This window comes from Brugia malayi (assembly GCF_000002995.4).
Source record: "Brugia malayi strain FR3 genome assembly, contig: Bm_014, whole genome shotgun sequence".
NCBI classification, from domain to species: Eukaryota; Metazoa; Nematoda; class Chromadorea; order Rhabditida; family Onchocercidae; genus Brugia; species Brugia malayi.
The window spans coordinates 58,397-82,729 of NW_025062291.1; the positions used below are offsets into that span (position 1 = coordinate 58,397).

The 24,333-nt window shown below is 29.8% G+C and overlaps 18 pseudogenes across 18 annotated transcripts; 9 read left to right on the forward strand and 9 right to left on the reverse strand.

Annotated features, from left to right (window-relative positions):
* Positions 1-1,877: 1,877 nt before the first annotated feature.
* On the forward strand, positions 1,878-1,946 carry Bm18344 (annotated as a pseudogene). Its single transcript has one exon. A coding segment is annotated over exon 1 (69 nt).
* Positions 1,947-3,182: 1,236 nt separating this feature from the next.
* On the reverse strand, positions 3,183-3,329 carry Bm18346 (annotated as a pseudogene). The gene has a single exon. A coding segment is annotated over exon 1 (147 nt).
* Positions 3,330-3,909: 580 nt separating this feature from the next.
* Positions 3,910-4,101, forward strand: Bm18347 (annotated as a pseudogene). Its single transcript has one exon. A coding segment is annotated over exon 1 (192 nt).
* Positions 4,102-4,536: 435 nt separating this feature from the next.
* Positions 4,537-4,749, forward strand: Bm18349 (annotated as a pseudogene). Its single transcript has one exon. A coding segment is annotated over exon 1 (213 nt).
* Bm18348 lies at positions 4,746-5,243 on the forward strand (annotated as a pseudogene). The gene has a single exon. A coding segment is annotated over exon 1 (498 nt).
* A 273-nt stretch (positions 5,244-5,516) lies between these two features.
* Bm18350 lies at positions 5,517-5,675 on the reverse strand (annotated as a pseudogene). Its single transcript has one exon. A coding segment is annotated over exon 1 (159 nt).
* Positions 5,676-5,699: 24 nt separating this feature from the next.
* On the reverse strand, positions 5,700-6,050 carry Bm18351 (annotated as a pseudogene). Its single transcript has one exon. A coding segment is annotated over exon 1 (351 nt).
* A 926-nt stretch (positions 6,051-6,976) lies between these two features.
* Bm18352 lies at positions 6,977-7,153 on the reverse strand (annotated as a pseudogene). Its single transcript has one exon. A coding segment is annotated over exon 1 (177 nt).
* A 1,172-nt stretch (positions 7,154-8,325) lies between these two features.
* Positions 8,326-8,622, forward strand: Bm18353 (annotated as a pseudogene). The gene has a single exon. A coding segment is annotated over exon 1 (297 nt).
* Positions 8,623-9,011: 389 nt separating this feature from the next.
* On the reverse strand, positions 9,012-9,068 carry Bm18354 (annotated as a pseudogene). The gene has a single exon. A coding segment is annotated over exon 1 (57 nt).
* An 8,240-nt stretch (positions 9,069-17,308) lies between these two features.
* On the forward strand, positions 17,309-17,755 carry Bm18355 (annotated as a pseudogene). The gene has a single exon. A coding segment is annotated over exon 1 (447 nt).
* A 41-nt stretch (positions 17,756-17,796) lies between these two features.
* On the forward strand, positions 17,797-18,513 carry Bm18356 (annotated as a pseudogene). The gene has a single exon. A coding segment is annotated over exon 1 (717 nt).
* Positions 18,514-18,541: 28 nt separating this feature from the next.
* On the reverse strand, positions 18,542-18,916 carry Bm18357 (annotated as a pseudogene). Its single transcript has one exon. A coding segment is annotated over exon 1 (375 nt).
* Bm18358 lies at positions 18,916-19,290 on the reverse strand (annotated as a pseudogene). The gene has a single exon. A coding segment is annotated over exon 1 (375 nt).
* Positions 19,291-20,878: 1,588 nt separating this feature from the next.
* On the reverse strand, positions 20,879-21,058 carry Bm18359 (annotated as a pseudogene). Its single transcript has one exon. A coding segment is annotated over exon 1 (180 nt).
* Positions 21,059-21,641: 583 nt separating this feature from the next.
* On the forward strand, positions 21,642-21,854 carry Bm18360 (annotated as a pseudogene). The gene has a single exon. A coding segment is annotated over exon 1 (213 nt).
* An 830-nt stretch (positions 21,855-22,684) lies between these two features.
* Positions 22,685-22,966, reverse strand: Bm18361 (annotated as a pseudogene). Its single transcript has one exon. A coding segment is annotated over exon 1 (282 nt).
* A 253-nt stretch (positions 22,967-23,219) lies between these two features.
* Bm18362 lies at positions 23,220-23,468 on the forward strand (annotated as a pseudogene). The gene has a single exon. A coding segment is annotated over exon 1 (249 nt).
* Positions 23,469-24,333: the final 865 nt, after the last annotated feature.

Consider the following 24,333-nt stretch of genomic DNA (forward strand, 5'->3'; position numbering starts at 1 on the left):
TATATTAAACTATAAAATAAATTCTAGCAATATCAAAGAATCATTTTAATTAAATGTTGAAATATTAAAAAAAATCGAATCATTTAAAAAATTAGATAATTTGAACTTAATTGATTAATTTGTTTGCATTGCACAGGTACTGGTCACATACATTGTGGTCATTTGATCAGCATAAATAATTAAATAAACTTTAAGAATTGAGTTTTGAATTAAAATTTCACTCGTGAAAATAATAAAATTTTAAAATTAGTCATAGATGTAATTCATTTTTACAATTAATGCTAATTTTTAATTTAAATTTAAAATTGATTTTTATGAAAATCCTATAATTTGTAAGAATTTTTGCATAATAAACTGGAAAATAAACCCTACTATTATCAAATTTAATCTTAATTAAATGTTGAAAAATTAAGAAATATCAAAACATTAAAAAAATAGATATTTTGAACTTAATTAATTTATAAGCGTTGAATAGTACTGGTCACATACATCGCGGTCATTTGACATTTTAAATAATAAAAAAATGCTTAGGCTTAGGCTTAGGGTGTACTTAGGCTTAGGCTTAAGCATTATTTCAAATCTAAAAATTGATTTTGGTGAAAATTTTATAATTTCCAAGAGTCCGCAGGAAATTGCAGATCTGATCAAGTAAACGATAGTCAGGTTGCTATACCAAAATAACATGGATTACAGCATTACTTTGCTTGATGAAAACAGTAAGTACATAGCACATTGTGAGCTACAAAGGAAAAAAAAAAAAGCTTCCATAGTCTTTTTTGGTGGATTTTCATTCAATATGAAAGGAATTAGAACAGCTGCTATTTAAAAATTTTGTCAAGAAACTCATATAGCATTTATGTTATTTGATTACTTTGGTCATGGTTATTGGTTAGTCAGGTGCTGATTATACTGATTACACGATGAGTGATTGGCAAAAAAATTGTGTTAGAGTAACTCGTAACGGCAAGCAAATAATTATAGGTTCAAGCATGAGACGGCGCCTGATGTTGCTCACTGCTCTCCAACTTTCAGAAAGAATTGCAGCACTAATTGGTGTATCGTCTGCTTCTGGCTTTACTGAAGATTTAATATTCTATTAGTTATCCGAAAGCAAAAAGAAGAATTAGATTCTAAAGGAGTAATAGATTTTACTTCTGAGCATCAAATATACAAAATAACTAAAAGCTTGGTATAGAAGATGAAGATGGCAAAAAACCTTCTTTTAAATAAAGAGACAATAGATATATAAACTGCCCTGTGCGTTTATTGACGATAATGCTATATTCCTTACCAACTTCGTTAAATTTAGTCAAGAAGTTGAGGTACATCTGATGAAGACAGTAGGTTGAACATAACATGTCTGACAATCGTTTATTGGAATTTTCAGATGATTTAGAGAGTTTTTGCTGTGTTTAGGACTACTCATCATTTTGCGCAAGGGAGATTTCATTTGGGAGAGCGACCAGAACCGAACTAGGCGCACATACCCACTTAGATGGTTTGGGGAGTGAGTTTTTGCTGGCTGATTAAAGACTCATAATAATGCAGAGGAGATTTTAAGTGAGGGCAGCGAGCAGAGCCGAGCTAGCCGCACTCAATGCCACAAGCTGATGCCCTACCAACTGAGCCACACCCACTCGGATTATTCAAGGAGCCTTTGCTGGCTGTGTAATTGCACACTAATTTAGTACTCATCATAAGGCAGGGAACGATCTTCCTGGAGAGAGTGAGCAGAGCCGAACTAGCCGCACCCAGTACCACAAGCTGATGCTCTACCGACTGAGCCACACCGACCAAAGCAATGTGTCTCTCATACATGAGTACAAAAAGAAAGCAGCAAAAAAAGTCAGTGGATTACATAAGCAATTGACTATTGACTCCTCTACTTCAGACTGTGTTGTTCCCCTGATAAAACAGTTGCAGAAGCAATTTCATTATTGAAAAAGCTTCTGGTATTCCTGTGGTTGATCAATGCAAGTTAGTCAGAGTTTTAAGTAACAGAGATATAAGGTTTATTGATGGTTAAAAAAATCAGAAAAAAGTATAAAAGTCCCCGAGGTAATGACAAAAGAGAAGTTAGTTACAATACGGGAGCGCTTCAGCAATGAAACTATTGCATGAGAATAGAATAGAAAAGCTTTTGGTCATAGATGAAAACACCTACTCTATAGATTTGATCACAGTTAAAGATATTAAGAAATACAATAGATACCCTAATTCATGTAATGATGCTTAAGGGCGGCTCAGAGTTGCCGCTGCAGTTGGTACTGGTAAAAAGGATGGTATAGAAAGATGTGAAACTATGGTCAGAGAAGAGATTGACGTAATTAATGTTGATGCAGGTGTTGATGCAATGAAGATTAGAATGGAACCTAGATCAACATGCACAACAAGTAGTGGGTGTAAGTGTGTCACAATTTTCTGTAATTCAAAACGTTACAAAAACATGTAAAGCAAGAAAAGTAAGATTGACTATCAAATTTTAATTTAATTAAGTGTAAAAACTATTAAAAAAATAGCAATTCATATTAAAAAAATAGAGAATTAGAAACTAATTTAATATTTTATATGCATAGTGCGGGAACTGGTCACATACATTGTCATCACAGAAAAGTGAATTGGTAGATTACTTATCTTATCCAATAGATTCCAACATTTATCTTTATTGGCTCGTTGCTGTTCCTTTTAAAAGAAACGCAAACAGGTAACACAAAAAGGAGGTAACAGAACTATAAACTTTGGCAAATCAAAAGCTACGCTCATGACTAGTGGAGAAAAGCGACATTAGATAATGTTGCTGGGATTGATGAAGCAGAAGAAGAGTTAGTAGAAATCGTTCATTTTCTAGAGCAGAGATAAGAATTTCAAGTGTTAGGCGGGGAAATACCGAAAGGATTTCGGTAGAAGTATGCTTGCTTGTGCAGTTGCAGGTGAAGCTAATGTGCCTTTTTTAGTATTTCTGAATCTGAAATGTTCGTTAACGTTGGTGTAAGTGTGTGTTCTGATGGATTTGATCAGAGGTAAGAAAAATAGGTGTGAAATAGATGCGATGGGTAGATATCGTGATATTATTTGAAAAAGGTAAAAAAGAAAAGGCAAATTAGGGGAGGTTTAAGTGTGGAGAATGACTTAAGTGTAAACAGATGGTTATTTTCTACAAACCGTGTTGAAGCTGGCCTTACTCTTAGCAAAACCGGCCTTGTTGCAGTGACTTTGTTGACAATTTCAACATGAACTTGATTGTTATCCTTAGCTTCAATTTCATTTATAATACTATATCTATCAGGCTCCTTTATAGCTATTTCTTGAAATCCTTTTCGAACCTTAGACTAATGTTCATCTCTTCATATTTGTTTCTATGCTTTGATCTGCTCAGCCCAATTTGAATATCAATATCTAGGATAAATGTGCTATCTGGGTATTTAATTTTTACTAACTCGTGTAGGTCTCGCATTAGCTCTAGGTCAACACCAAGTCCGTACCCTTGATATACAGTAATTGAATCGATAAACCGGTCACCAATACTCACTATCTTTCCTTTTTTTAGAGCTGGCAGTATTACTTTTTCAACATGCTCATATCTCATTGAAATGAGTAGCAAGAGTTCGGAGACGGGATCGATGCTGTCCTCTTACCTTTTGTGCAAAGTCAGTGCCGCTTGGTTCTCGAGTCAATACCATATTGTTTTCATCGTGAATTTGCTTAAAATAATTTGCAAGCAACTCAGACTGTACTGTTTTACCAGAGCCGTCTATTGCTTCAAAAGTTATGAACATAAGTTTTAATTGTAATACCAAAAAAGGAGACGCAAATATTATACATAAGAACTGTTTGACATTTAAGTAAAATCACAAATTATAAGTTGTAATATTCCCTAAGCTACGGTTACTCGAATAGTCCTAAGGTAGATTCTGACTTCACTGCAAAGAATTTCACTCTTCTGGGGTGGACAACAAATACTATACATTAAGTGATTGTTGTGGAAAAAATGGTTTTATTGTAAGCTTTATATGCAACCACTGTCCTTACGCACAATCAGTTATTAGTAACTCGGTAAGTGATATTGATTTGTTAAAAAAGGATTATCAGGTGAATACAATAATACAATAATGCCAAATGATGTAAATGAATACCCAGAAGATTCCTTTGAAAATATGATTAATTTTGCCGAGGAAAATAAGTTTACATTTCCATATCTGATTAACAGTAAACAGGAAGTAGCTAAAGAGTATGGTGCTGTTTATACTCCTGACTTTTTTGGCTTTAATGCTAATTTAAATCTCTGTTTTAACGATGCAAAAAAAGGAAAATCCAGAACTATGAGATAGGGAGTAGTAATTTATTTCAAGCTATAAAATCTACTGCAGAAACTGGTAAATCTCCCATTAACCAGAAATCAAGTATTGGTTGCTCAATTAAATGGTCTCATTCTACATTCTACAGGTTAATATATATGCCGATTTTACTATATTAAAAAATTTTTGATAAATTTTGTATCGTAATATATAATATTAAAGTTTTAAAGGTTATTGTATCATGGCTTTATCAAAATTTCCTGATCTGAAATTTGACCTAATATTTAAGAAAATCTTTGGCACTGAAAAGAATAAGAAGATTCTTATTCGCTTTCTCAATGATATTTTAGGATTCACTGAAATAAATGCTATACAAGCGGTAGAATTCTTAAGCGCTATAATCGATCCTGAAATTACCTCTGACAAACAAAGCATAGTTGATGTTTTCGCAAGGATGCCACTGGAACCAGGTGTGTAATTGAAGTGCAGCTCGCTATAAACAAAGACTTTAAGAAACGTGTTCAACTTTGTGCTGCTAAGGCTTACTAAGGCAATTAGATAAATCGGTTAAGGCTTGCTCAATTAGACATTGATTTAAAGAAAGTTTTCTTTATTGTAATTTCCAATTGTAACTTACTCTCTCAAAAGGTTGATTGTGTATCTACTCATAATATACATGATACAAAAACCAATGGCTATTACTTGAAAGATTTTCAATTTATTTTTATTGAACTACCTAAATTGTCTAGGAGTAAAGTAGAGCAATTAATAAATATAGTAGAGCATTGACGCTTCTTTTTTAAGAATGCAGAGGATACCACTGAAACAGATGTAAAAGCTAGCATACGATGGGTTAGATGAGTTCCGTTGGAATGAAGAAGATAAAATAGCGTATGAAGAAAGAGGAATCTAATGAATTTACAGAAAGATAAAGCCATCCTTGAATACAGCTACTAAAAAAGATAGAGGAGAATGTGTCAAAACTAGCAAAGAGAGAGGCATCATAGAAGGGTAGAGTGAAGAAAGCTAAAATAGCAGTACCGGAAAATTCACTTAAGGCAGGTATGTCTATAAGTCTTCCAACGTTGAAAAGAGAAATAATAAAATCAAAAGAACTAAACCTAGTAGAAAAAATAAAAATAGAACAAATAATTATGAAATCAATAACTTCAGATGCTAGCAAGAATAGTAATGAAAATCATTCTAATGCAGAAACAAATGAATACTACCGGAATTATTTACCACACCAGGAAGAAGTCTAACGCACACATCAACAACTACCATCGCTGCTGGTTCACCTCCTGAAACAGTATGAGGAGTATACTCACCCATACCCTCAAATCGACCACATGATGTCGTTACATGAGGATATCCTACCAACAATAAACTTCCCATTATCAGTTATAAGTCTTCTTGTGCGTTTTCACTCCATTCTATCATTTCAGCATTGCGGACTGTCTGTAAATCATTCTGCGCCGACTGATTCAACTTATCCTCTTTTACATTTGCTTTTATTTTCCTCACGTGGTTTAATATCTATCTACATGAATATCTCCCATTTCTTCAGAATGCTTATCATAGATAAGCTCCTCCTTCCTTATTCGGCCAATTCGACTGTGCACAGAATTACAGCTATAGTTGGTGATATATTTGTTCAGTAATGTATGGCAGAGAAGGTGCAAAGCAAATAACCGCAAAGTAGTATTCAACACATATGTCAAACTTTGCCTCGCTGCTTACTTTATCTCCATATGCACTTGTTGTTTGTTGCTAATTCCAAGTGATTGTCACAAAAGTCTTTCCAAAAAAATCCTTCTACTGCACCCAAAGCTTCACAGTATTCAAATTGTAATAAGTTATTCGTTGCTATAACTTTATATAGTTTAGACAGTATCTATTGATCCATGTCTCAGCTGGATACCTTTCCATGAATTAGAAACAAACTTGCTGGCATTGAAAAGTTTTGTAACGAGGCACTTGCCAATTTTGATATGTTTTCAGAGTTGACTGTATAAACTCCAAGCCTTCAGTCTGCTGTCCAATAACACACTACATCTGCACCGTATGTATCAAGTATCGATTTTGGAGTTATTATATTACCTTTGATTCACTCCTTCCTCTGCACAATCATCATTCAAGCAACCCTCAAAGAAAGTTCCTTTCTCCTTTTCTGGAATATTGAAATAATTTGGAGATATTTCAGAAAAAGACAAAAAATTGCTTATTTTCTCCACATTCAATAAACACAGCTTGCAAAAAAGACTGTACACGTTTTGCACAAGCAATATTCAGCTGGGTAGAGCGTTGCCCTTCAGAGGTAGGAGATGTCGGCAAGGGTGCAGCAGGAGAGTCATCGATGGAGGAGCATGTGGCAGGGATGGGTAATGGCACTGCAACAGGCGCAGCGCTCGGTAATTGCAAGAGCAGCAAGAGAGGCAAGAGCTGGAGCGTCAAAGAGTGATGCAAGCTCACTTAGCTTATTCTGGGCAAAACATACACAATTGCGCACTTTCTTCTCAAGTGACGTCATGACAATAAGTAGGTAGCATTGGTATTATTGATTACAGTAGCAGCAGCCCAGAGGTACCAGTAACAGTGCTGAGCTGAGATGACATCTTGAACACTTGTATTCTCAAAGAAACTTGGTTGCAAATCAGTAATATTACCATATAAGTCACATCTATTTTTGCAATAACTTTCTCACTGCCAATCCCAATGAAATACAATCTAATAAATGCACTGAGAGAAATGGCTAAAACTATGAATATAGTAACTAATAGCTTATCGGTGAAGTTGTGCTCTGCACCACAATGGATTATGTTACTCAAGCCTCTGCCAACAAGGAGAATCGTTAAAGCTGAAGATATAAGTGATGAAATAATGCAGATTAGGTTTTATGTAATGAAATAATTGTCTGGTATTAGATCGCATCTTATTTTGAAGTTTCTAAAGTTAAGTTATGGATTTTGACTTCAGGAGAAAGAGGAAAGGCATAGTATAAAGGAACTAGTCTATAGCGTGTCTTTTAAAAGAATTACGCTCACGAAGATTTAATATGATAGTCTGATTTCTACTAAGGACAGCATTATGCCAAGTGCAATGCTCGAAGATAAAAAAGAGGAGCCGCCGTAGCTAAGCAGTGGCAAAGTTATGCTAAGTGGTTAGAACAATGTTCTACGTTACCCCTATGTTTATGAGATATCCAAAATTAGCAGCAGATTAAAGGCAAAAGAACTCCATATAGAAATTGTTCACTCTCTAATCCTGTAAATTGCCGCTGCGTTTCGATTTGTAGAGGTAAAAATCTGAAATCTAGGTAAGATTTATAAAGGCATGAGGTGTAAATAGTGCAAAAGGTAAAAAATACGAAGCCATCCCTGTTATACGCTTAATCTGTACAGATTGAGAATAAATAAACAACTTCAATCTCATGATAAAGGATTGGCAAGGTTTATCAAGTTGTACAGCTTTTAGTCGTAACACAGCTTGATATTATACATTAAGGTAGCAAAGCATCAGAAGAAATGCTGTTTTTATACTGTGCAAGAGAGGACAGTAGAAAATTGGCATCTACTGGGGGGCAATTTTGTAAGAGAGTTTCTAAGATCTATAGAGCTATAAAATGGTAATGTAAGGCTGTTAAATGCGTCTCAAGCCAATTATCTATACTTTTTTCGAAATTTCGATGAATTATATTTTGCATCTACACTTTAAATGTTATAAGGAAGCTTAAAATTATAAGTTAAAAAATATAGTTGAATATTTGCAAAAAATAGTGTATTACTATTAAGTTAATTTCTTATGGCTTTTTCTAAATTCCTTACCAAAACTGGACCTGACTTTCAAAAAGATCTTTGGCACGAAAGAAGTAAGAATATTCTTACCCATTTTTGAGCGAAGTTTTAGGGTATACTGAAGTTAATACTATGCAAAAAATAGAATTCATCAGCGTCATTATGAATTCTGAATTTGCTTCTGAGAAACAAAGCATGGTTGATGTTCTCTCAACGATTCTGTTGGTAATAAGTTTGTGGTTGAAATGGAGCTTACTCGTGACAAGGACTTTGAAAAATGTGCTCAGTATTACACTGCCAAAGCTTCTCAAGGCTATCTGGTGGATTTACAAAAGATTTTCTTTATTATAATATCAAACTGCACTTTATTTCCCGATGAGTGAGTCAATTATATATCTAGCTATACCATAAGAGACGATGAAACTAGTGAGCATGATTTACAAGATTTTCAATTCGTGTTCATTGAACTATCTAAATTTCCTAAAAGTAAAGTAGACTAATTAACAAGCATAGTAGAACGCTGGTGTTTCTTTCTTTAAGTATGCAGAAGAAATAACAGATAAAAACTCAAAAAAGATAGCAGGAGAAGTATTAATCATAAATTAAGCATATGATGAGTTAAACAAGTTTCATTGGGATGAAAAGTACCTAACAGCGTATGAAGAAAGAATAATGAATCTGTACAGAGAGGAAGCTATCCTTGAAAAGAAACTTGCAAGGTATGGAAGAAGGAAAAATTGAAGTGGCAAAGACAAAGGCTGGCTGATAGTGTTGACACCAATACTATTGTCAAGTTTACTGGTCTTTCCATCAGTGAAAATGAAAATATTGCAGGATTAGAAGACGCTCATCAGTTAACCCAACGCGGGACGCGGACAGAATGACAGAATGCTATCAAGTGTACGGTTATACAAGGAACCTAATAATAATTGGTAGAGTCCCTCAGTTTTTCAAAAAAAATTGTTTTGAGAAAAAAACAAAAAAGCGCACTCAATTTCTGATACCCCGTCATAAACTTCAGGTATGTGGTTGCAAAACTGAAATATTTTAGCACCATTTTCAATTTCTCCACCTTTTGAATTATAGGCTCTAGAGTACAACCGTCTAACCCTTAAAGGAAATAGGAAATTTTATGAAAAAACAATAATTTATTAGAATTTTGCATGTTAAACTATAAAAAAAATTCTAATAATACCATAAATTTATTTTAATTAAATGGTAAAATATTGAAAAATTTCAACTCCTTAAAACAAATAGATATTTTGAACTTAATTGATTAATTTATATGCATTGCATGGATACTAGTCACACACACCATGGTCATTTGACCAGCAAAAATAATAGAATAAACTTTAGAAATTAAGTTTTAATCAATATTTTATTAGCAAAATTAATTAAATTTTTAATTTTTCACGATTTTAATTCATTCTTACAATTGAAATTAATTTATATTTCAAATTTAAATAATACATTTATAAAAATCCCATAATTTGTACGGGTGTTTTGCATACTAAACTAGGTAAGAAGTCCTACTATTATCAAAATTTAATTTCAAAGGATGTTAAAAGTATTAAAAATATCATTTAATAAAAAAAAATTGATTATTATATACGCATAGTGCGGGAACTGGTTACATACATTGTTGTCATTTGACATCTTAAATAATAAAATAATGCTTAGGCTTAGGCTTAGGGTGTACTTAGGCTTAGGCTTAGGGTATACTTAGGCTTAGGCTTAAGCATTATTTCAAATCTAAAAATCAATTTTGGTGAAAATTTTATAATTTGCAAGAGTTTTTGTATATTAAACTGGAAAATAATTTCTAGTTTTCTCAATTTTGATTTTAATTAAATGTTGAAACTATTAAAAAATATCAATTCATTAAAAAAAGTTAGATATTTTGTACTTAATTGATTAATTTGTGTGCATTTCATAGGTACTGGTCATTTACGGTTGCTCATTTGATCAGCATAAATAACTAAATAAACTTTAAAAATCAAGTTTCAATCAATATTTGACTAGCGGAATTGATTAAATTTTTAATTTATCATATTTTTTAATTCATTCTTACAATTCAAATTAATTTTTATTTCAAATTTAAATATCAAATTTTATGAAAATTCAATAATTTGTCAGAGTTTTGTATATTAAACTATAAAATAAATTCTAGCAATATCAAAAACTCATTTTATTTAAATGTTAAAGTATTAAAAAAAAATCAAATCATTAAAAAAATTAGATAATTTGAACTTGATTGATTAATTTATAAGCGTTGCATAGGTACTGGTCAGTCACGGTGTGGTCAATTGGTCAGCATAAAATATTACAAAAAACTTTAAAAAATAACTTTTAATCAACATTTTATTAGCAAAATTAATTAAATTCTTTGTTTGTCACGGTTTTATTTCATTCTTACAATTGTAATTAATTTATTTTCCAAATTTAAATACCATAATTTAAGAAAATTGTGCAATTTGTAAAAGTTTTTGCATAATAAACTATGAAATAAATGCCGGTGTTGTCAAATTTCAATTTAATTAAAATGTTAAAACTATTAAAAAATATCAATTCGTAAAGAAAATTTTGAGCTTAATTGACTAATTTATAAGCGTTGCATGGGTACTGGTCATTTATGGTGTGGTCAATTGGCAACATAAATAATAAAATAAACTTTAATAATTAAGCTTTAATCAATTTTTTATTAGCAAAATTAATTAAATTTTTAATTTGCCACTGTTCTAATTCATTCTTACAATTGAAATTAATTTTTATTTCAAATTTAAATAATACATTTATAAAAATCCCATAATTTATACGGGTATTTGCATATAAAACTAGGTAAGAAGTTCTACTATTATCAAAATTTAATTTCAAAGGATGTTAAAACTATTAAAAAATATCATTTAATAAAAAAAAAAAAATAATTATTATATACGCATAGTGCGGGAACTGGCCACATACATTGTTATCATTTGACATCTTAAATAATAAAATAATGCTTAGGCTTAGGCTTAGGGTATACTTAGGCTTAGGCTTAAGCATTATTTCAAATCTAAAAATCTATTTTGGTGAAAATTTTATAATTTGCAACAGTTTCTGTATATTAAACGAGGAAATAATTTCTAGTTTTATCAATTTTGATTTTAATTAAATGTTAAAATATCGAAAATCATCAATTAATTAAAATAAAATGGATATTTTGAACTTAATTGATTAATTTGTGTGCATTGCATAGGTACTGGTCGCATACATTGTGGTCATTTGACCAGCATAAATATTTAAATAAACTTTTATAATTAAGTTTTAATCAATATTTGATTAGCAAAACGAATTCAATTTTAAATTAGTGACGGTTTTAATTCATTCTCACAATTATAATAAATTTTTGTTTCAAATATGAAATTTAGATTTTGTGAAAATTCATTAATTTATTAGAATTTTGCATATTAATCTACAAAATAAATTCTAGCAATATCAAAAACTAATTTTAAATAATTGTTAAAATATTAAAAAATATCAAATCATTAAAAAAATAGTTATGTTGTACTTAATTGATTGAATTTTATGCGTTGCAAGGTACTGGTCACACACACCGTGGTTATTTCACCAGCAAAAATAATAAAATAAACTTTAGAAATTAATTAAATTTTAGAAATTTAATCAAATGTTAAAATATTTATAAATATCAATTCTTTAAAAAAAAAATAGATATTTTGAACTTAATTGATTAATTTATAAGCGTTGCATAGATACTGGTCACATACATTGTGGTCATTTGATCAGCATAAATAATTAAATAAACTTTAAGAATTGAGTTTTGATTAAAATTTCACTTGTGAAAATAATAAAATTTTTAATTAGTCATAGATCTAATTCATTTTTACAATTAATGCTAATTTTTAATTCAAATATGAAATTGATTTTTATGAAAATTCTTTTTTTTTTTTTTATGAAAATAATTTCTTTATTATGAAAATAATTTTTATGAATATAATTTCTAGTTTTATCAATTTTGATTTTAATTAAATGTTAAAACTATTAAAAAATATCAATTCATTAAATAAAAATAGTTATTTTGAACTCAATTGATTAATTTTATGCGTTGCATACGTACCGGTCACTTACAGTGTGGTCAATTGACAACATAAATAAGAAAATAAACTTTAATAACTTAGTTTTTTTTTTTAATATTCGAGAAGTGAAATTAATAAAATTTTTGGTTTGTCGTAGATTTAATTCATTTCTGCAGCTAAAATTAATTTTTATTTAAAATCTTAAGATCAAATTTTATGAAAATTTTATGATTTGCAATGAATCAGAGCATATTTTGTATATTAGACTACGAAACAATTTCTAGTAATAACAAATTTTAATTAAATGTTAAAACTGTTAAAAAAAAAATATATATATATATATATTCATTAAAAAAGTTAGATATTTTGAGCTTAAATGATTAATTTATATGCATTGCAAGGGTACTGGTCATTTACAGTTGGTGAATTGATCAGCATAAATAATTAAGCAAACTTTAAAAGTTAAGTTTTAATCAATATTTGATTAGCAAAATTAATTAACTTTATAATTTATCGCGGTTTTAACTCATTCTTACAATTAAAATCAATTTTTTTTTCAAATTTAAATATGAAATTTTATAAAAGTCGTATAATTTTTAAAAATTCTTGTACATTAAACTATGAAATAAATTGCGGCATTGCCAAATTTCACTTTATTTAAATGTTAAAATATTAAAAAAACATCAATTCGTAAAGAAAATTAGATGATTTGAACTTGATTGATTAATTTATAAGCGTTGCATAGGTACTGGTCAATCACGGTGCGGTCAATTGGTCAGCATAAAATATTAAAAAATAACTTTTAATCAATACTTCATTAGCAAAATAAATTAAAATCTTTGTTTGTCACGGTTTTATTTCATTCTTGCAATTGTAATTAATTTATTTTCCAAATTTAAATACCATAATTTAAGAAAATTGTGCAGTTTGTAAAAGTTTTTGCATATTAAACTATGAAATAAATGTCGGTGTTGTCAAATTTCAATTTAATTAAAATGTTAAAACTATTAAAAAATATCAATTCGTAAAGAAAATTAGATATTTTGAGCTTAATTGATTAAATTTTATGCATTGCATTGGTACTGGTATTTACAATTGGTCAATTGATCAGCATGAATAATATAAATAATCTTTAATAATTAAGTTTTAACCCATATTTGATTAGCAAAATTAATTAAATTTTCAATTTGTGACGGTTTTAATTCATTCTTACAATTAAAATCAATTTTTATTCCAAATTTAAATATCAAAATTTAACAAAATTCAATATTTTTTTAAGGTTTCGTATAATGAATTATAAAATAAATTCCAGTAATGTCAAAAATTTATTTTAATTAAGTGCTAAAATATTTAAAAATATCAATTCTTTAAAAAAAATAGATATTTTGAACTTAATTGAGAAATGAATTAAATCTACGACAAATTAAAAATGTTATTAATTTCACCTCTCAAATATTAAAAAAAAAAACTTAGTTATTAAAGTTTATTCTCTTATTACGTATGCAACGCATAAAATTAAATAACTGAGTTCAAAATAACTATTTTTTTTTAATGAATTGATATTTTTTAATAGTTTTAACATTTAATTAAAATCAAAATTGATAAAACTAGACATTTTTTCTCCCTTTAATATACCAAAGCTCTTGCAAATTATAAAATTTTCACCAAAATCAATTTTTAGATTTGAAATAATGCTTAAGCCTAAGCCTAAATATACCCTAAGCCTAAGCCTAAGCATTATTTTATTATTTAAAATGTCAAATGACCACAATGTATGTGACCAGTTCCCGCACTATGCGAATATAATAATCAATTTTTTTTTTATTAAATGATATTTTTTAATAGTTTTAACATCCTCTGAAATTAAATTTTGATAATAGTAGAACTTCTTACCTAGTTTTATATGCAAATACCCGTATAAATTATGGGAATTTTGTAAATGTATTATTTAAATTTGAAATATAAATTAATTTTAATTGTAAGAATGAACTAAAATCGTGAAAAATTTGAAATTTAATTAATTTTGCTAATAAAATTTTGATCAAAACTTAATTTTTAAAGTTTATTTTATTATTTTTGCTGGACAAATGACCACGATGTATGTGACCAGTACCTACGGAACGCATAAAATTCAATCAATGAAGTACAAAATATCCATTTTTTTTTTTAATGTTTTGATATTTTTTAATATTTTAATATTTAATTAAGATTAAATTTGATAATAGCAGGGTTTTTTTCCAATTTATTATGCAAAAATTCTTACAAATAATAGGATTTTTACAAAAATCAATTTTAAATTTGAAATAAAAATTAGCATTAATTGTAAAAATGAGTTAGGTCTATGACTAATTAAAAATTTTATTATTTTCACAACTGAAATTTTAATCAGAATTTAAAAATTAAAATTTATTTAATTGTTTTTGCTGGTCAAATGACCACAATGTATTTGACCAGTATCTACGCAACGCTTATAAATTAATCAATTAAGTTCAAAATATCTATTTTTTTTTTTTAAGAATTGATATTTTTAAATATTTTAGCACTTAATTAAAATATATTTTTGACATTACTGGAATTTATTTTATAATTTATTATACAAAACCTTAAAAAAAATATTGAATTTTGTTAAATTTTGATATTTAAATTTGGAATAAAAATTAATTTTAATTGTAAGAATGAATTAAAACCGTCACAAATTGAAAATTTAATTAATTTTGCTAATCAAATATGGGTTAAAACTTAATTATTAAAGATTATTTATATTATTCATGCTGATCAATTGACCAATTGTAAATACCAGTACCAATGCAATGCATAAAATTTAATCAATTAAGCTCAAAATATCTAATTTTCTTTACGAATTGATATTTTTTAATAGTTTTAACATTTTAATTAAATTGAAATTTGACAACACCGACATTTATTTCATAGTTTAATATGCAAAAACTTTTACAAACTGCACAATTTTCTTAAATTATGGTATTTAAATTTGGAAAATAAATTAATTACAATTGCAAGAATGAAATAAAACCGTGACAAACAAAGATTTTAATTTATTTTGCTAATGAAGTATTGATTAAAAGTTATTTTTTAATATTTTATGCTGACCAATTGACCGCACCGTGATTGACCAGTACCTATGCAACGCTTATAAATTAATCAATCAAGTTCAAATCATCTAATTTTCTTTACGAATTGATGTTTTTTTAATATTTTAACATTTAAATAAAGTGAAATTTGGCAATGCCGCAATTTATTTCATAGTTTAATGTACAAGAATTTTTAAAAATTATACGACTTTTATAAAATTTCATATTTAAATTTGAAAAAAAAATTGATTTTAATTGTAAGAATGAGTTAAAACCGCGATAAATTATAAAGTTAATTAATTTTGCTAATCAAATATTGATTAAAACTTAACTTTTAAAGTTTGCTTAATTATTTATGCTGATCAATTCACCAACTGTAAATGACCAGTACCCTTGCAATGCATATAAATTAATCATTTAAGCTCAAAATATCTAACTTTTTTAATGAATATATATATATATATATTTTTTTTTTAACAGTTTTAACATTTAATTAAAATTTGTTATTACTAGAAATTGTTTCGTAGTCTAATATACAAAATATGCTCTGATTCATTGCAAATCATAAAATTTTCATAAAATTTGATCTTAAGATTTTAAATAAAAATTAATTTTAGCTGCAGAAATGAATTAAATCTACGACAAACCAAAAATTTTATTAATTTCACTTCTCGAATATTAAAAAAAAAACTAAGTTATTAAAGTTTATTTTCTTATTTATGTTGTCAATTGACCACACTGTAAGTGACCGGTACGTATGCAACGCATAAAATTAATCAATTGAGTTCAAAATAACTAATTTTTTTTAATGAAATGATATTTTTTAATAGTTTTAATAGTTTTAATTGATATCTTTAATTGATATTTTAACAATTGAGTTCAAAATAATATTTGATATTTTTAATACTACGCTCTCTCATTGCAGAATACTTTGCTGTCATGTTTTACAGTTGCTGTATCAAGACTATCTTTATCGTTTTCGTGTGAAGCTGGGTTATTAGCTGGAATAGTTACAGTATTGGTAGCAGTTTTTTTGGTAATAGTGGAAACGGTTTGCTGCTCTATAGTTATTTTTATACTAAAAATATTAACAAAATATTTTCATCTTTAGCTGCTATTAAAAATTTTATCTCGATTCTCTCCTGGTATAATTAAGCAGAGTATAAGTTCCTATTGGTACCACCTGAAAATTTTACGGTCATTTTCTCGCTCAGCACTTCCTTTAAAAGCTCTTGTTTTTTAGCTTCTTCTAAAAGATCTTTAACAGCCTTGATACTTTTATGGCATATGACAGGGTACAGCAGAGAAAACCCCCACTTTTCTTCTTGATCATTGAAAGATACCGTAATTATTAAAATTTTCTTTGCGTTGTTACCAGATTTCTTTAATATATTAGCAATATTTTCTTCTTTTTTTATTTTTTTTTGCTAGCTCAAGATTTTTTTGTTTATTTTCATTTGTTAATTTACTCTCATTATTTACTAACTCATAAGCTATATTCTCTCTAGGATTTTCTATTTTTTCTAAAACATATTTCCTTTTCTATAACATCCGCTTCTATAAATTGATTATGTTAATAACCTATGGATGTCGATTAGAGCACTGATCCCACAACTATATGAATATTGTAATTTCAGGAATTCAAGTAGCTCATAGAAATGCAAAAATTACTTGACACATTTTGCTAGTTCTCTTATCATGAAAATGGAGTTATTTTATATAATTTTCTAATCTTAGTAGATTAATAAGCTGAAACTCGCTTATAAAGCACTTAAGGCATTACCCAACGTCAAAATTTTTAAAGTAAAGAGTTGATAACTAGCTACTCTGGATTTTTTTTTGCCTTTTTTTCTGCTTGGTAAGTTCCGTAAATATTTGCAGCTAAAAGTTATACTAAAGATCAACTATGTCTCGCACCTCAAAAAATATCGGATTACACTAGCCTATCCGATAGGCCTTGAACGTACGAGTTTTGAATTTTAGAATATTATTTTTTTAACATTGCTGCAAGAGCTAAAAATCCTGTATATATTAAAGTCTGAGGAATGTTTTTAAATATGGAAGTTATTGCAGAAAACAGAAAAGCAAGGTTTGAATACTTTATCCTAGAAGAGTTTGAAGCAGGTATGGTCCTTTTAAGTAGTGAAGTTAAATCTCTTAGAGAAAGAAAAGTAAATATTTCTGATGCTTATGTCACTGAAAAAAATGGTGAAATATGGCTGCACAATATGCACATTGCAAAATATAAAGCTGCAAACAAAAAAAAACATAAGCCGAAAAGGGAACGTAAATTGCTTCTGCATAAAAAAGAGATAAATAAATTAATCAGTCAGATCAAGACTGCTGGAGTTACTATTGTGCCACTTTCAATTTATTTTAATGACAAAGGATTAGTAAAAACTAGAATTGCTATTGTGAAAGGAAAAAAACTTTATGACAAAAGAGAAACCATAAAGCAGAGAGAGTGGAATCGTGAAAAAAGTAGATTGTCTAAAAATAACCTATAGTAAAATATGTCTTTAAGTCCAGCAATTTTTAGCATCGGTCCTGTCTCTATACTTTAGGTATAGTCTTTGCATATTGGTATTTACATAAGTTGGACGAGCAAAAAATATTTACTAAGAATTTTTATGATTCACTGTTAACAGCCACTATTATAGGTATTATTCTTGGAGGCAGACTTGGCTTTGTATTAATATACGATCCAATCTCCTACATAAACAACCCTATTGAGATATTGAAGACTTGGAAAGGAGGAATGTCATTTCACGGTGGCGCTATAGGAGTTTCGTTTAGAAGATATAATATTCCTATATTTTACACACTGGATCTAATTTCTTGTGGAGTTCCCATAGGTTTGTTTTTAGGCCGCATAGGCAATTTTGTAAACGGAGAGTTGTTTGGCAGGGTTACAACTATGCCATGGGGCATGGTATTTCCAGAGAGTGGTGATAATTTACTGCGCCATCCAAGTCAGCTTTACGAGGCGTTTTTTGAAGGATTGTTATTTTTCGCAATTGCAAATTCACTGTTTTTTTTGACTAGAATAAGACTATATCACGGTACATTAACTGGCATTGCAGTTATATGGTACGGAACAGTGCGTTTTGTGGTTGAGTTTTTTCGTGAACCAGATTATCAAGTTAGTTATTTGTGGCTTGATTTAACCATGGGACAGTTGCTTTCAATATTTATGATTCTGCTAGGAATAATCGTGTATTTGAGTGCATTAATTTGGAAATTTAATACTAAATCTGTCGCATAGGGAAAAGCAAATATTTGCGCAGTTACGGAAGTGAGCTGTAAATTATAACAAACGCAGTAGCGCAATCTCCATCGTCACTGAGAGAAAGATGAATCATGTGGTCTTTGAAGATGAAATTCTTGCTAACAGTAAGATGCGGCTTTCCTCTTACGTCATTGTATATTTCTATATCTTTCATTATAATGCCATGGCTGAATCCACCTAGTGCCTTAACAAAGGCTTCCTTTGCTGCAAAGCGTTTAGCACGATACTTTGCTTGCATTTCTTGGCTGTTGTATTTTCTGCTTATCTCTATTTCCTGCTCGGTATAGATTTTATTGAAGAATTTTTTCCCATATTTTTGTAATATTCTTAGTATTCTTGGTATATATACTATGTCAGTACCGATACCACGTATCATTTTACGTTAAAGTAGTTTATTGCTTCTTCAATCTGCACTTCCTTTACCTTTCCAGTTGCTCTATTTTTTATTTCAATTATATTTTCACTTACTGCTTTCTTCCCAACAATTATTTGCCATGGCAAGCCTATGAGGTCCATCTTAGCAAATCTTACTCCTATACTTCCTTCTGTATCATTATGAAACACTTCGTCACTTTTTAAAGTACTGTATATTTTATTTGCAATCTCTACATATTCAGCCGTTTTTGTCTGTAAGTTGATTAACCCAACCCTGAAAGGAGCCACTGCTTCTGGCCAGGTAATTCCTTTATCATCATGGAAAGCTTCTATTATTGCACCAAAGAGCCTTGAAACCCCAATACCATACGAACCCTGGAGTAAGAATAGGACCTGGTAAATAAAATCGGCTAAAATCGGCCCATTTACCAAATGCGAGGACACAACAATTGGCGATGGCACTTGCTTTTGAGATTGAACCAGGAAATTTCAATACTGAACTCGGTAAATTTAAAACATGTAAACTTAAGCAAAATGGCAATAAATATATATTTAATCCAGAATATAAGTAAAAAAATCGTATAGAACTACATTCTGAGTATCTTAATATGTATCTCCCTAAATACTTCGAAAAACACAGTAAAAAAAGGACATACATTGAACTTTTTTCTCTAAAAGAAAACAGAATTAATGACGATATCATAATTCCATCAAGTGTACCTAAAGAAATAGACATATTTTTTTTTGAGAATTCTGTCGAATAAATCCTAAAAGGGCTATACAGAGAAAAATACCAGATTTTCGGAGGGATATATATCTGAAAGATTGCAAAAATGATGTAAAATTCCACCTTAATTCAAATAATACTATATTTCTTTCTGTGACATCAGGGAAGATGTCCTAATTAGAAGCAGGTTTGCTAATAATGTAAATAAGCATATTCACAAGCAACTTGAAGTAAAAGTGGACTCTGATTTTGAATGTGTTGAAATAGTTAAGTTGAGGAGGTAAGCTCGGCTTTAAAATAAGTTAGAGTCACACCAGGTAAGCAAACGCTTCAGAGCAAAGCATAACGTAGAGTACAAGAAGCCATGTCTGCAAATGTACTACCACAATTCTTATACTGTAATAGGTAAACTCACGTAGATTATTACAACTAGTCAAGCCTAAGCTACTTAATAACCTCTACGGATTATCCATGTTACTCTATTCCTCATGAAGTACTTTCTTTACTTTCTATGAGTATGCCAAGCTCTTCTGCTGCATTTTTGACTTCTAAAGTAAAGTTTTAAAGTTCTTTACAACCTTTTTAATTGTCAGTACACTTATGAAAGTCTTACTTTTTATACATTGTTATAAAGATTTTTTAAATTTTTCTTTTTTATTCAATAAAACTTACAATCTGACATATCAGAGTGGTTATTCTTTTTTGCCTATCAAAAAGAGTTTTGTTATTTTTTGTAAGCACGGTGTTTGTCTCTTCCAGTCGTTTGCTTTTTTTTCTTTTTTCATAAATTCTTCTTTATGTTCTTGTATTTTTCTCTCCAATTCTGCTGTAGATTTTTCTGTTCTATCTAGATTATTTACTTGCTCTTGCAACTGTTTGTCTATATCATGCAATCTTTCTTAGTTTTCATTAATCTCGTTGATTGTTACTTTTCCCAATTTGTCTTTACATTGCAATATTTCAGCTATATAGTCTATTTTACCTTCCAATTTGTACTCTAAGAATTCTTTTTCCTTGCGAAGAACTGCGTTTTCAGTTCCACATTAGACTTTCCTTGAGCCAAATTTAACTGACTACTTAATTTTTCTGTATTCTTGTTTGAGGCACCCACAATTACAGCTATTTTGTCGTTTAACTCTATTATTTTATTCTCTAGCTTTTTGATTTTACCATCTCTATCATTTAACTCTTTATACAGTATTATCTAACTGTTGTTTTACACTAATTAGCTCTCTACTTTTCTGGTTTAATAGATTCTTCAACTTCTTCATTAGTTTGCTTGCGGCTTTCCCAGTTTCCTTCTCTAGAATTATTTTCTAGTTCTTGCCCTCCTTTAGTAACCTCATCTCTCTCAGTTCTCCTTTTCTTATTACTACTAGTTATTTTATGTGAAAGTATAGCTGCTAAAACAGACAACATAGCTAAAGTAAAGGCTAGAGGAAGAGGTACACTAGAAAATGCAGCAAATGTTACAGATGCAAGTAACGTAAGAGTAGCTAAAGAACTAGCTACAAGCTAAAATGCGTTAGCTTTGTTAAGTGAATTGCCCAATAACCTCTTTCCACAAACGAAATTTCAACTCCATTGTGCATATATTTATTAAAATTCTCTTTAATACCTGTATTTTTATTTGCTACCATGTTAATAACATCATGCTGTACTATACCCTATACTTTTACAAGCTTAGGCTATAAAATGAGAGAATTTGTAAAATTGCAGCTGGCAAAAATTTTTCACTGACCTGATTGAAATTCCAATTTTATTTCATAAGTTTACTTTAGTTCTCCTGTTAGTTCTGGGCTTGGTAATACCTTTCATGCAATTACTTGAGATGTACGAAATATGGTAATTTTACTCGTTTAACACAAAGGTTGTGAGAAGAATTTGCTTTCGGTATTATTAGTGCACTATGTTCTTGTCTAGATAGGAAACAGATGCCACACTTGAAATTGATATATGCAATACCTGTCTTTAAAAATTAAATACTGAACTGTTATATATGAGTAAAAAAGACTACTATAAGCCGCTGGGGGTAGATAGAAATGCTAGTACTGATGAGATAAAAAAAGCATATAAAAAATTAGCGTTAAAGTATCATCCAGATAGGAATCCTGGCAATAAAGAAGCAGAGGAGAAATTTAATGAAATAACAGCTGCGTATGAAGTCCTATCTGATTCTGAGAAAAGAGCAGGCTATGATCGTTATGGTCACGCTCTCCTATTTCAATAACATCTATTGAAATCTTTGCCTCTGCTTCGCGCAGCATCGACAGTACCGCTTCCATAATTTCTGGCTCGATACCCCTGCTTCTATTAGTTTCTGCTGTCTGTACGCCCGTGATACATGTGAGGGAGTGCATTTATCTTTATCGTCTGCATTAACATTTACGCTTGCTTCTATTAGAGTCTCCGTTGCCTGTGCACCCTTGATACAATGTGAAGGAGTGCATTTATCTTCATCATCATCTACATTGACATTTCCTTCTAACAGATTTTTCACTATATCAATATGACTTCTCAACAGCCTTCTCAACAGCCAAATGTATCTTTGTCCACTGCATTAATTAATATCAATTCCTTCCACCCAAATAAAGCTTTCACCACACTTTTTAGATTATTGTGAACAGCAAATGCAATAGTCCATTTTTCACTGCAAATAAGTGATTTACATCAAAATTAGTTTCCTTCCATATGTACGTAAATCCATTTTTTTAAATTCTCTTTTATTTTTGCAATTGCATTATCTTTACTTAATTGTTTCCTTATCGATTGCACTTAATATTTCTTTCCATTGTTCATATTCCATTGTCATCCCTTTTTAAATAATGTTTTAATTATCGTGGATTACGACAAAAAAGCCAACCCATTTTTTTTTTCTTTTTTTGAGAGGAACGATTGAAATCTGTCGTTGGTGAATTGTTACGCTACATGAATGAATGGGAGACAAACATCATGATAAAATTAGTTAAATTTTTAATTAAATGAGAAAGGCAAAAGAAACCCTGGTTAATATCGAATAGATATTAATATCTATCAAATGCACATCAACATTTCAGTCTAATCATCGCTCTCTGTTCCACCAACTCCTGAGTGGATTTCAGTATTATCTGCTCCATCAGTAAATAAGAAATTTGTTTCTTTACGCTTAACTAATTTCTCTGATTTCAGTAATTCATTTTCAATTTCAGAGAAAAACTCTTCATCGTTTTCATCAATAGTGGATTTCATTAAACTGATAGCATCGTTATAATCACTTTCTAGCTTTGAAAATGACTCTATATCATTCTTAATTTTAGAATATTCTTTTAAAATTCTTGTCCCTCTTGGCTGTTTTGCCATAGATTACCATCCACAGTTTGAGACTACAACTTTTCGAGGCGCAATTTTGACACCTCCTGACAACAGAAATAATCAGGAGGTGTCAAAAAAATTTTAGCTAAGTTCTGAAAATACTCAAGGATTTTTAGATAAATTTTCATTATGCTTTAATATATTTATTATTAGTATTTATTATTAGCGGCAATAACAGTACATAAAATAGAAATTTAACCATATAATAGTTAAATAATGATAAGTAATTGAAGAAAATTTTAAATTATGAAAAGAAGATAGATCCTTCAGAAACCTAGTACCCTTTTTAGGACTTGCAGGTTCTGATACTCTAGCTGGAGTGATATCTATGTGGTATGGTAATAGCTCTCATGTTGCAGTATTTGATAACAATAAAGATTTGATAGATTTTTCAAAAGCAAGAGTATTTGGCTTTGAAATGGCTAGCTTACTCAAAGATCCCGTTGCTTTTGGGCTAGTCTTGACTTATTATTTCACAGGATTAGTATATCTCTTGATGGCACTCCATCTATTATCGTCCTTAATGAGGTATGGACATTAATATATAATCCTCTTTTTGCATCTAAGATAAAGGACTGGTTGAAAGTGATGAGAAAATTAAATGCCTTTGTGGTTTTTGCTATTCAGAGCGTTGAAGATGCAAGCAAAAGTACTATTAGTAATATAAATGTACAGCAAACATCAACACAGATTTTTTTGTCAAATCTAAAAGCTACTAGTGTCTACCGAAATGTTTTCATGTTGACTGAACGCGAGTACATACTAATCAAGCACACAGATCCAAGTACTAGATTTTCCCTTGGTCAAACAAGGGATTAATGCTGTGGTGGCGAGAATAGACTTAAAAGGTTTAGATGATATAGTCAACACATTATGGACGTGCAGAGAGTGTCATACTGTTATATTAAAAGAAGTCGGGGAGGATCCAAAAGTATGGTTGGTTTTTTATTTTATCAGAAGTAAAAAATGTTTAAGACTAAGCTGTCATTACGGTATTTTTACTAGATATAGATTTTTCACTCTCATGTGCAGTACTTGCAGACAGAGTAAGTGGCACTGATAAGACGAAATTGTTAGCAGATTTAGTTCTGTTGCTAGCATTAGTCATGCCTCTAACCCTGACTGTCGGACTTTGAAAACAGTTGCAGCTATTGCAGGAATAGCAATTACCGTGGTTAAAATCCCTTCATATCTAGTTCAAAATTTCAAATATGATTTGTTAGCTACGTCCATAACGTTTCACGGTTCATGTACCATTTGCGAATTTCCTTCTTTTAAATTTTATGAAAACTGCTATCCTCTCTATGATTAGACTGATCGGAAAGCAGAGTTGACGGCGT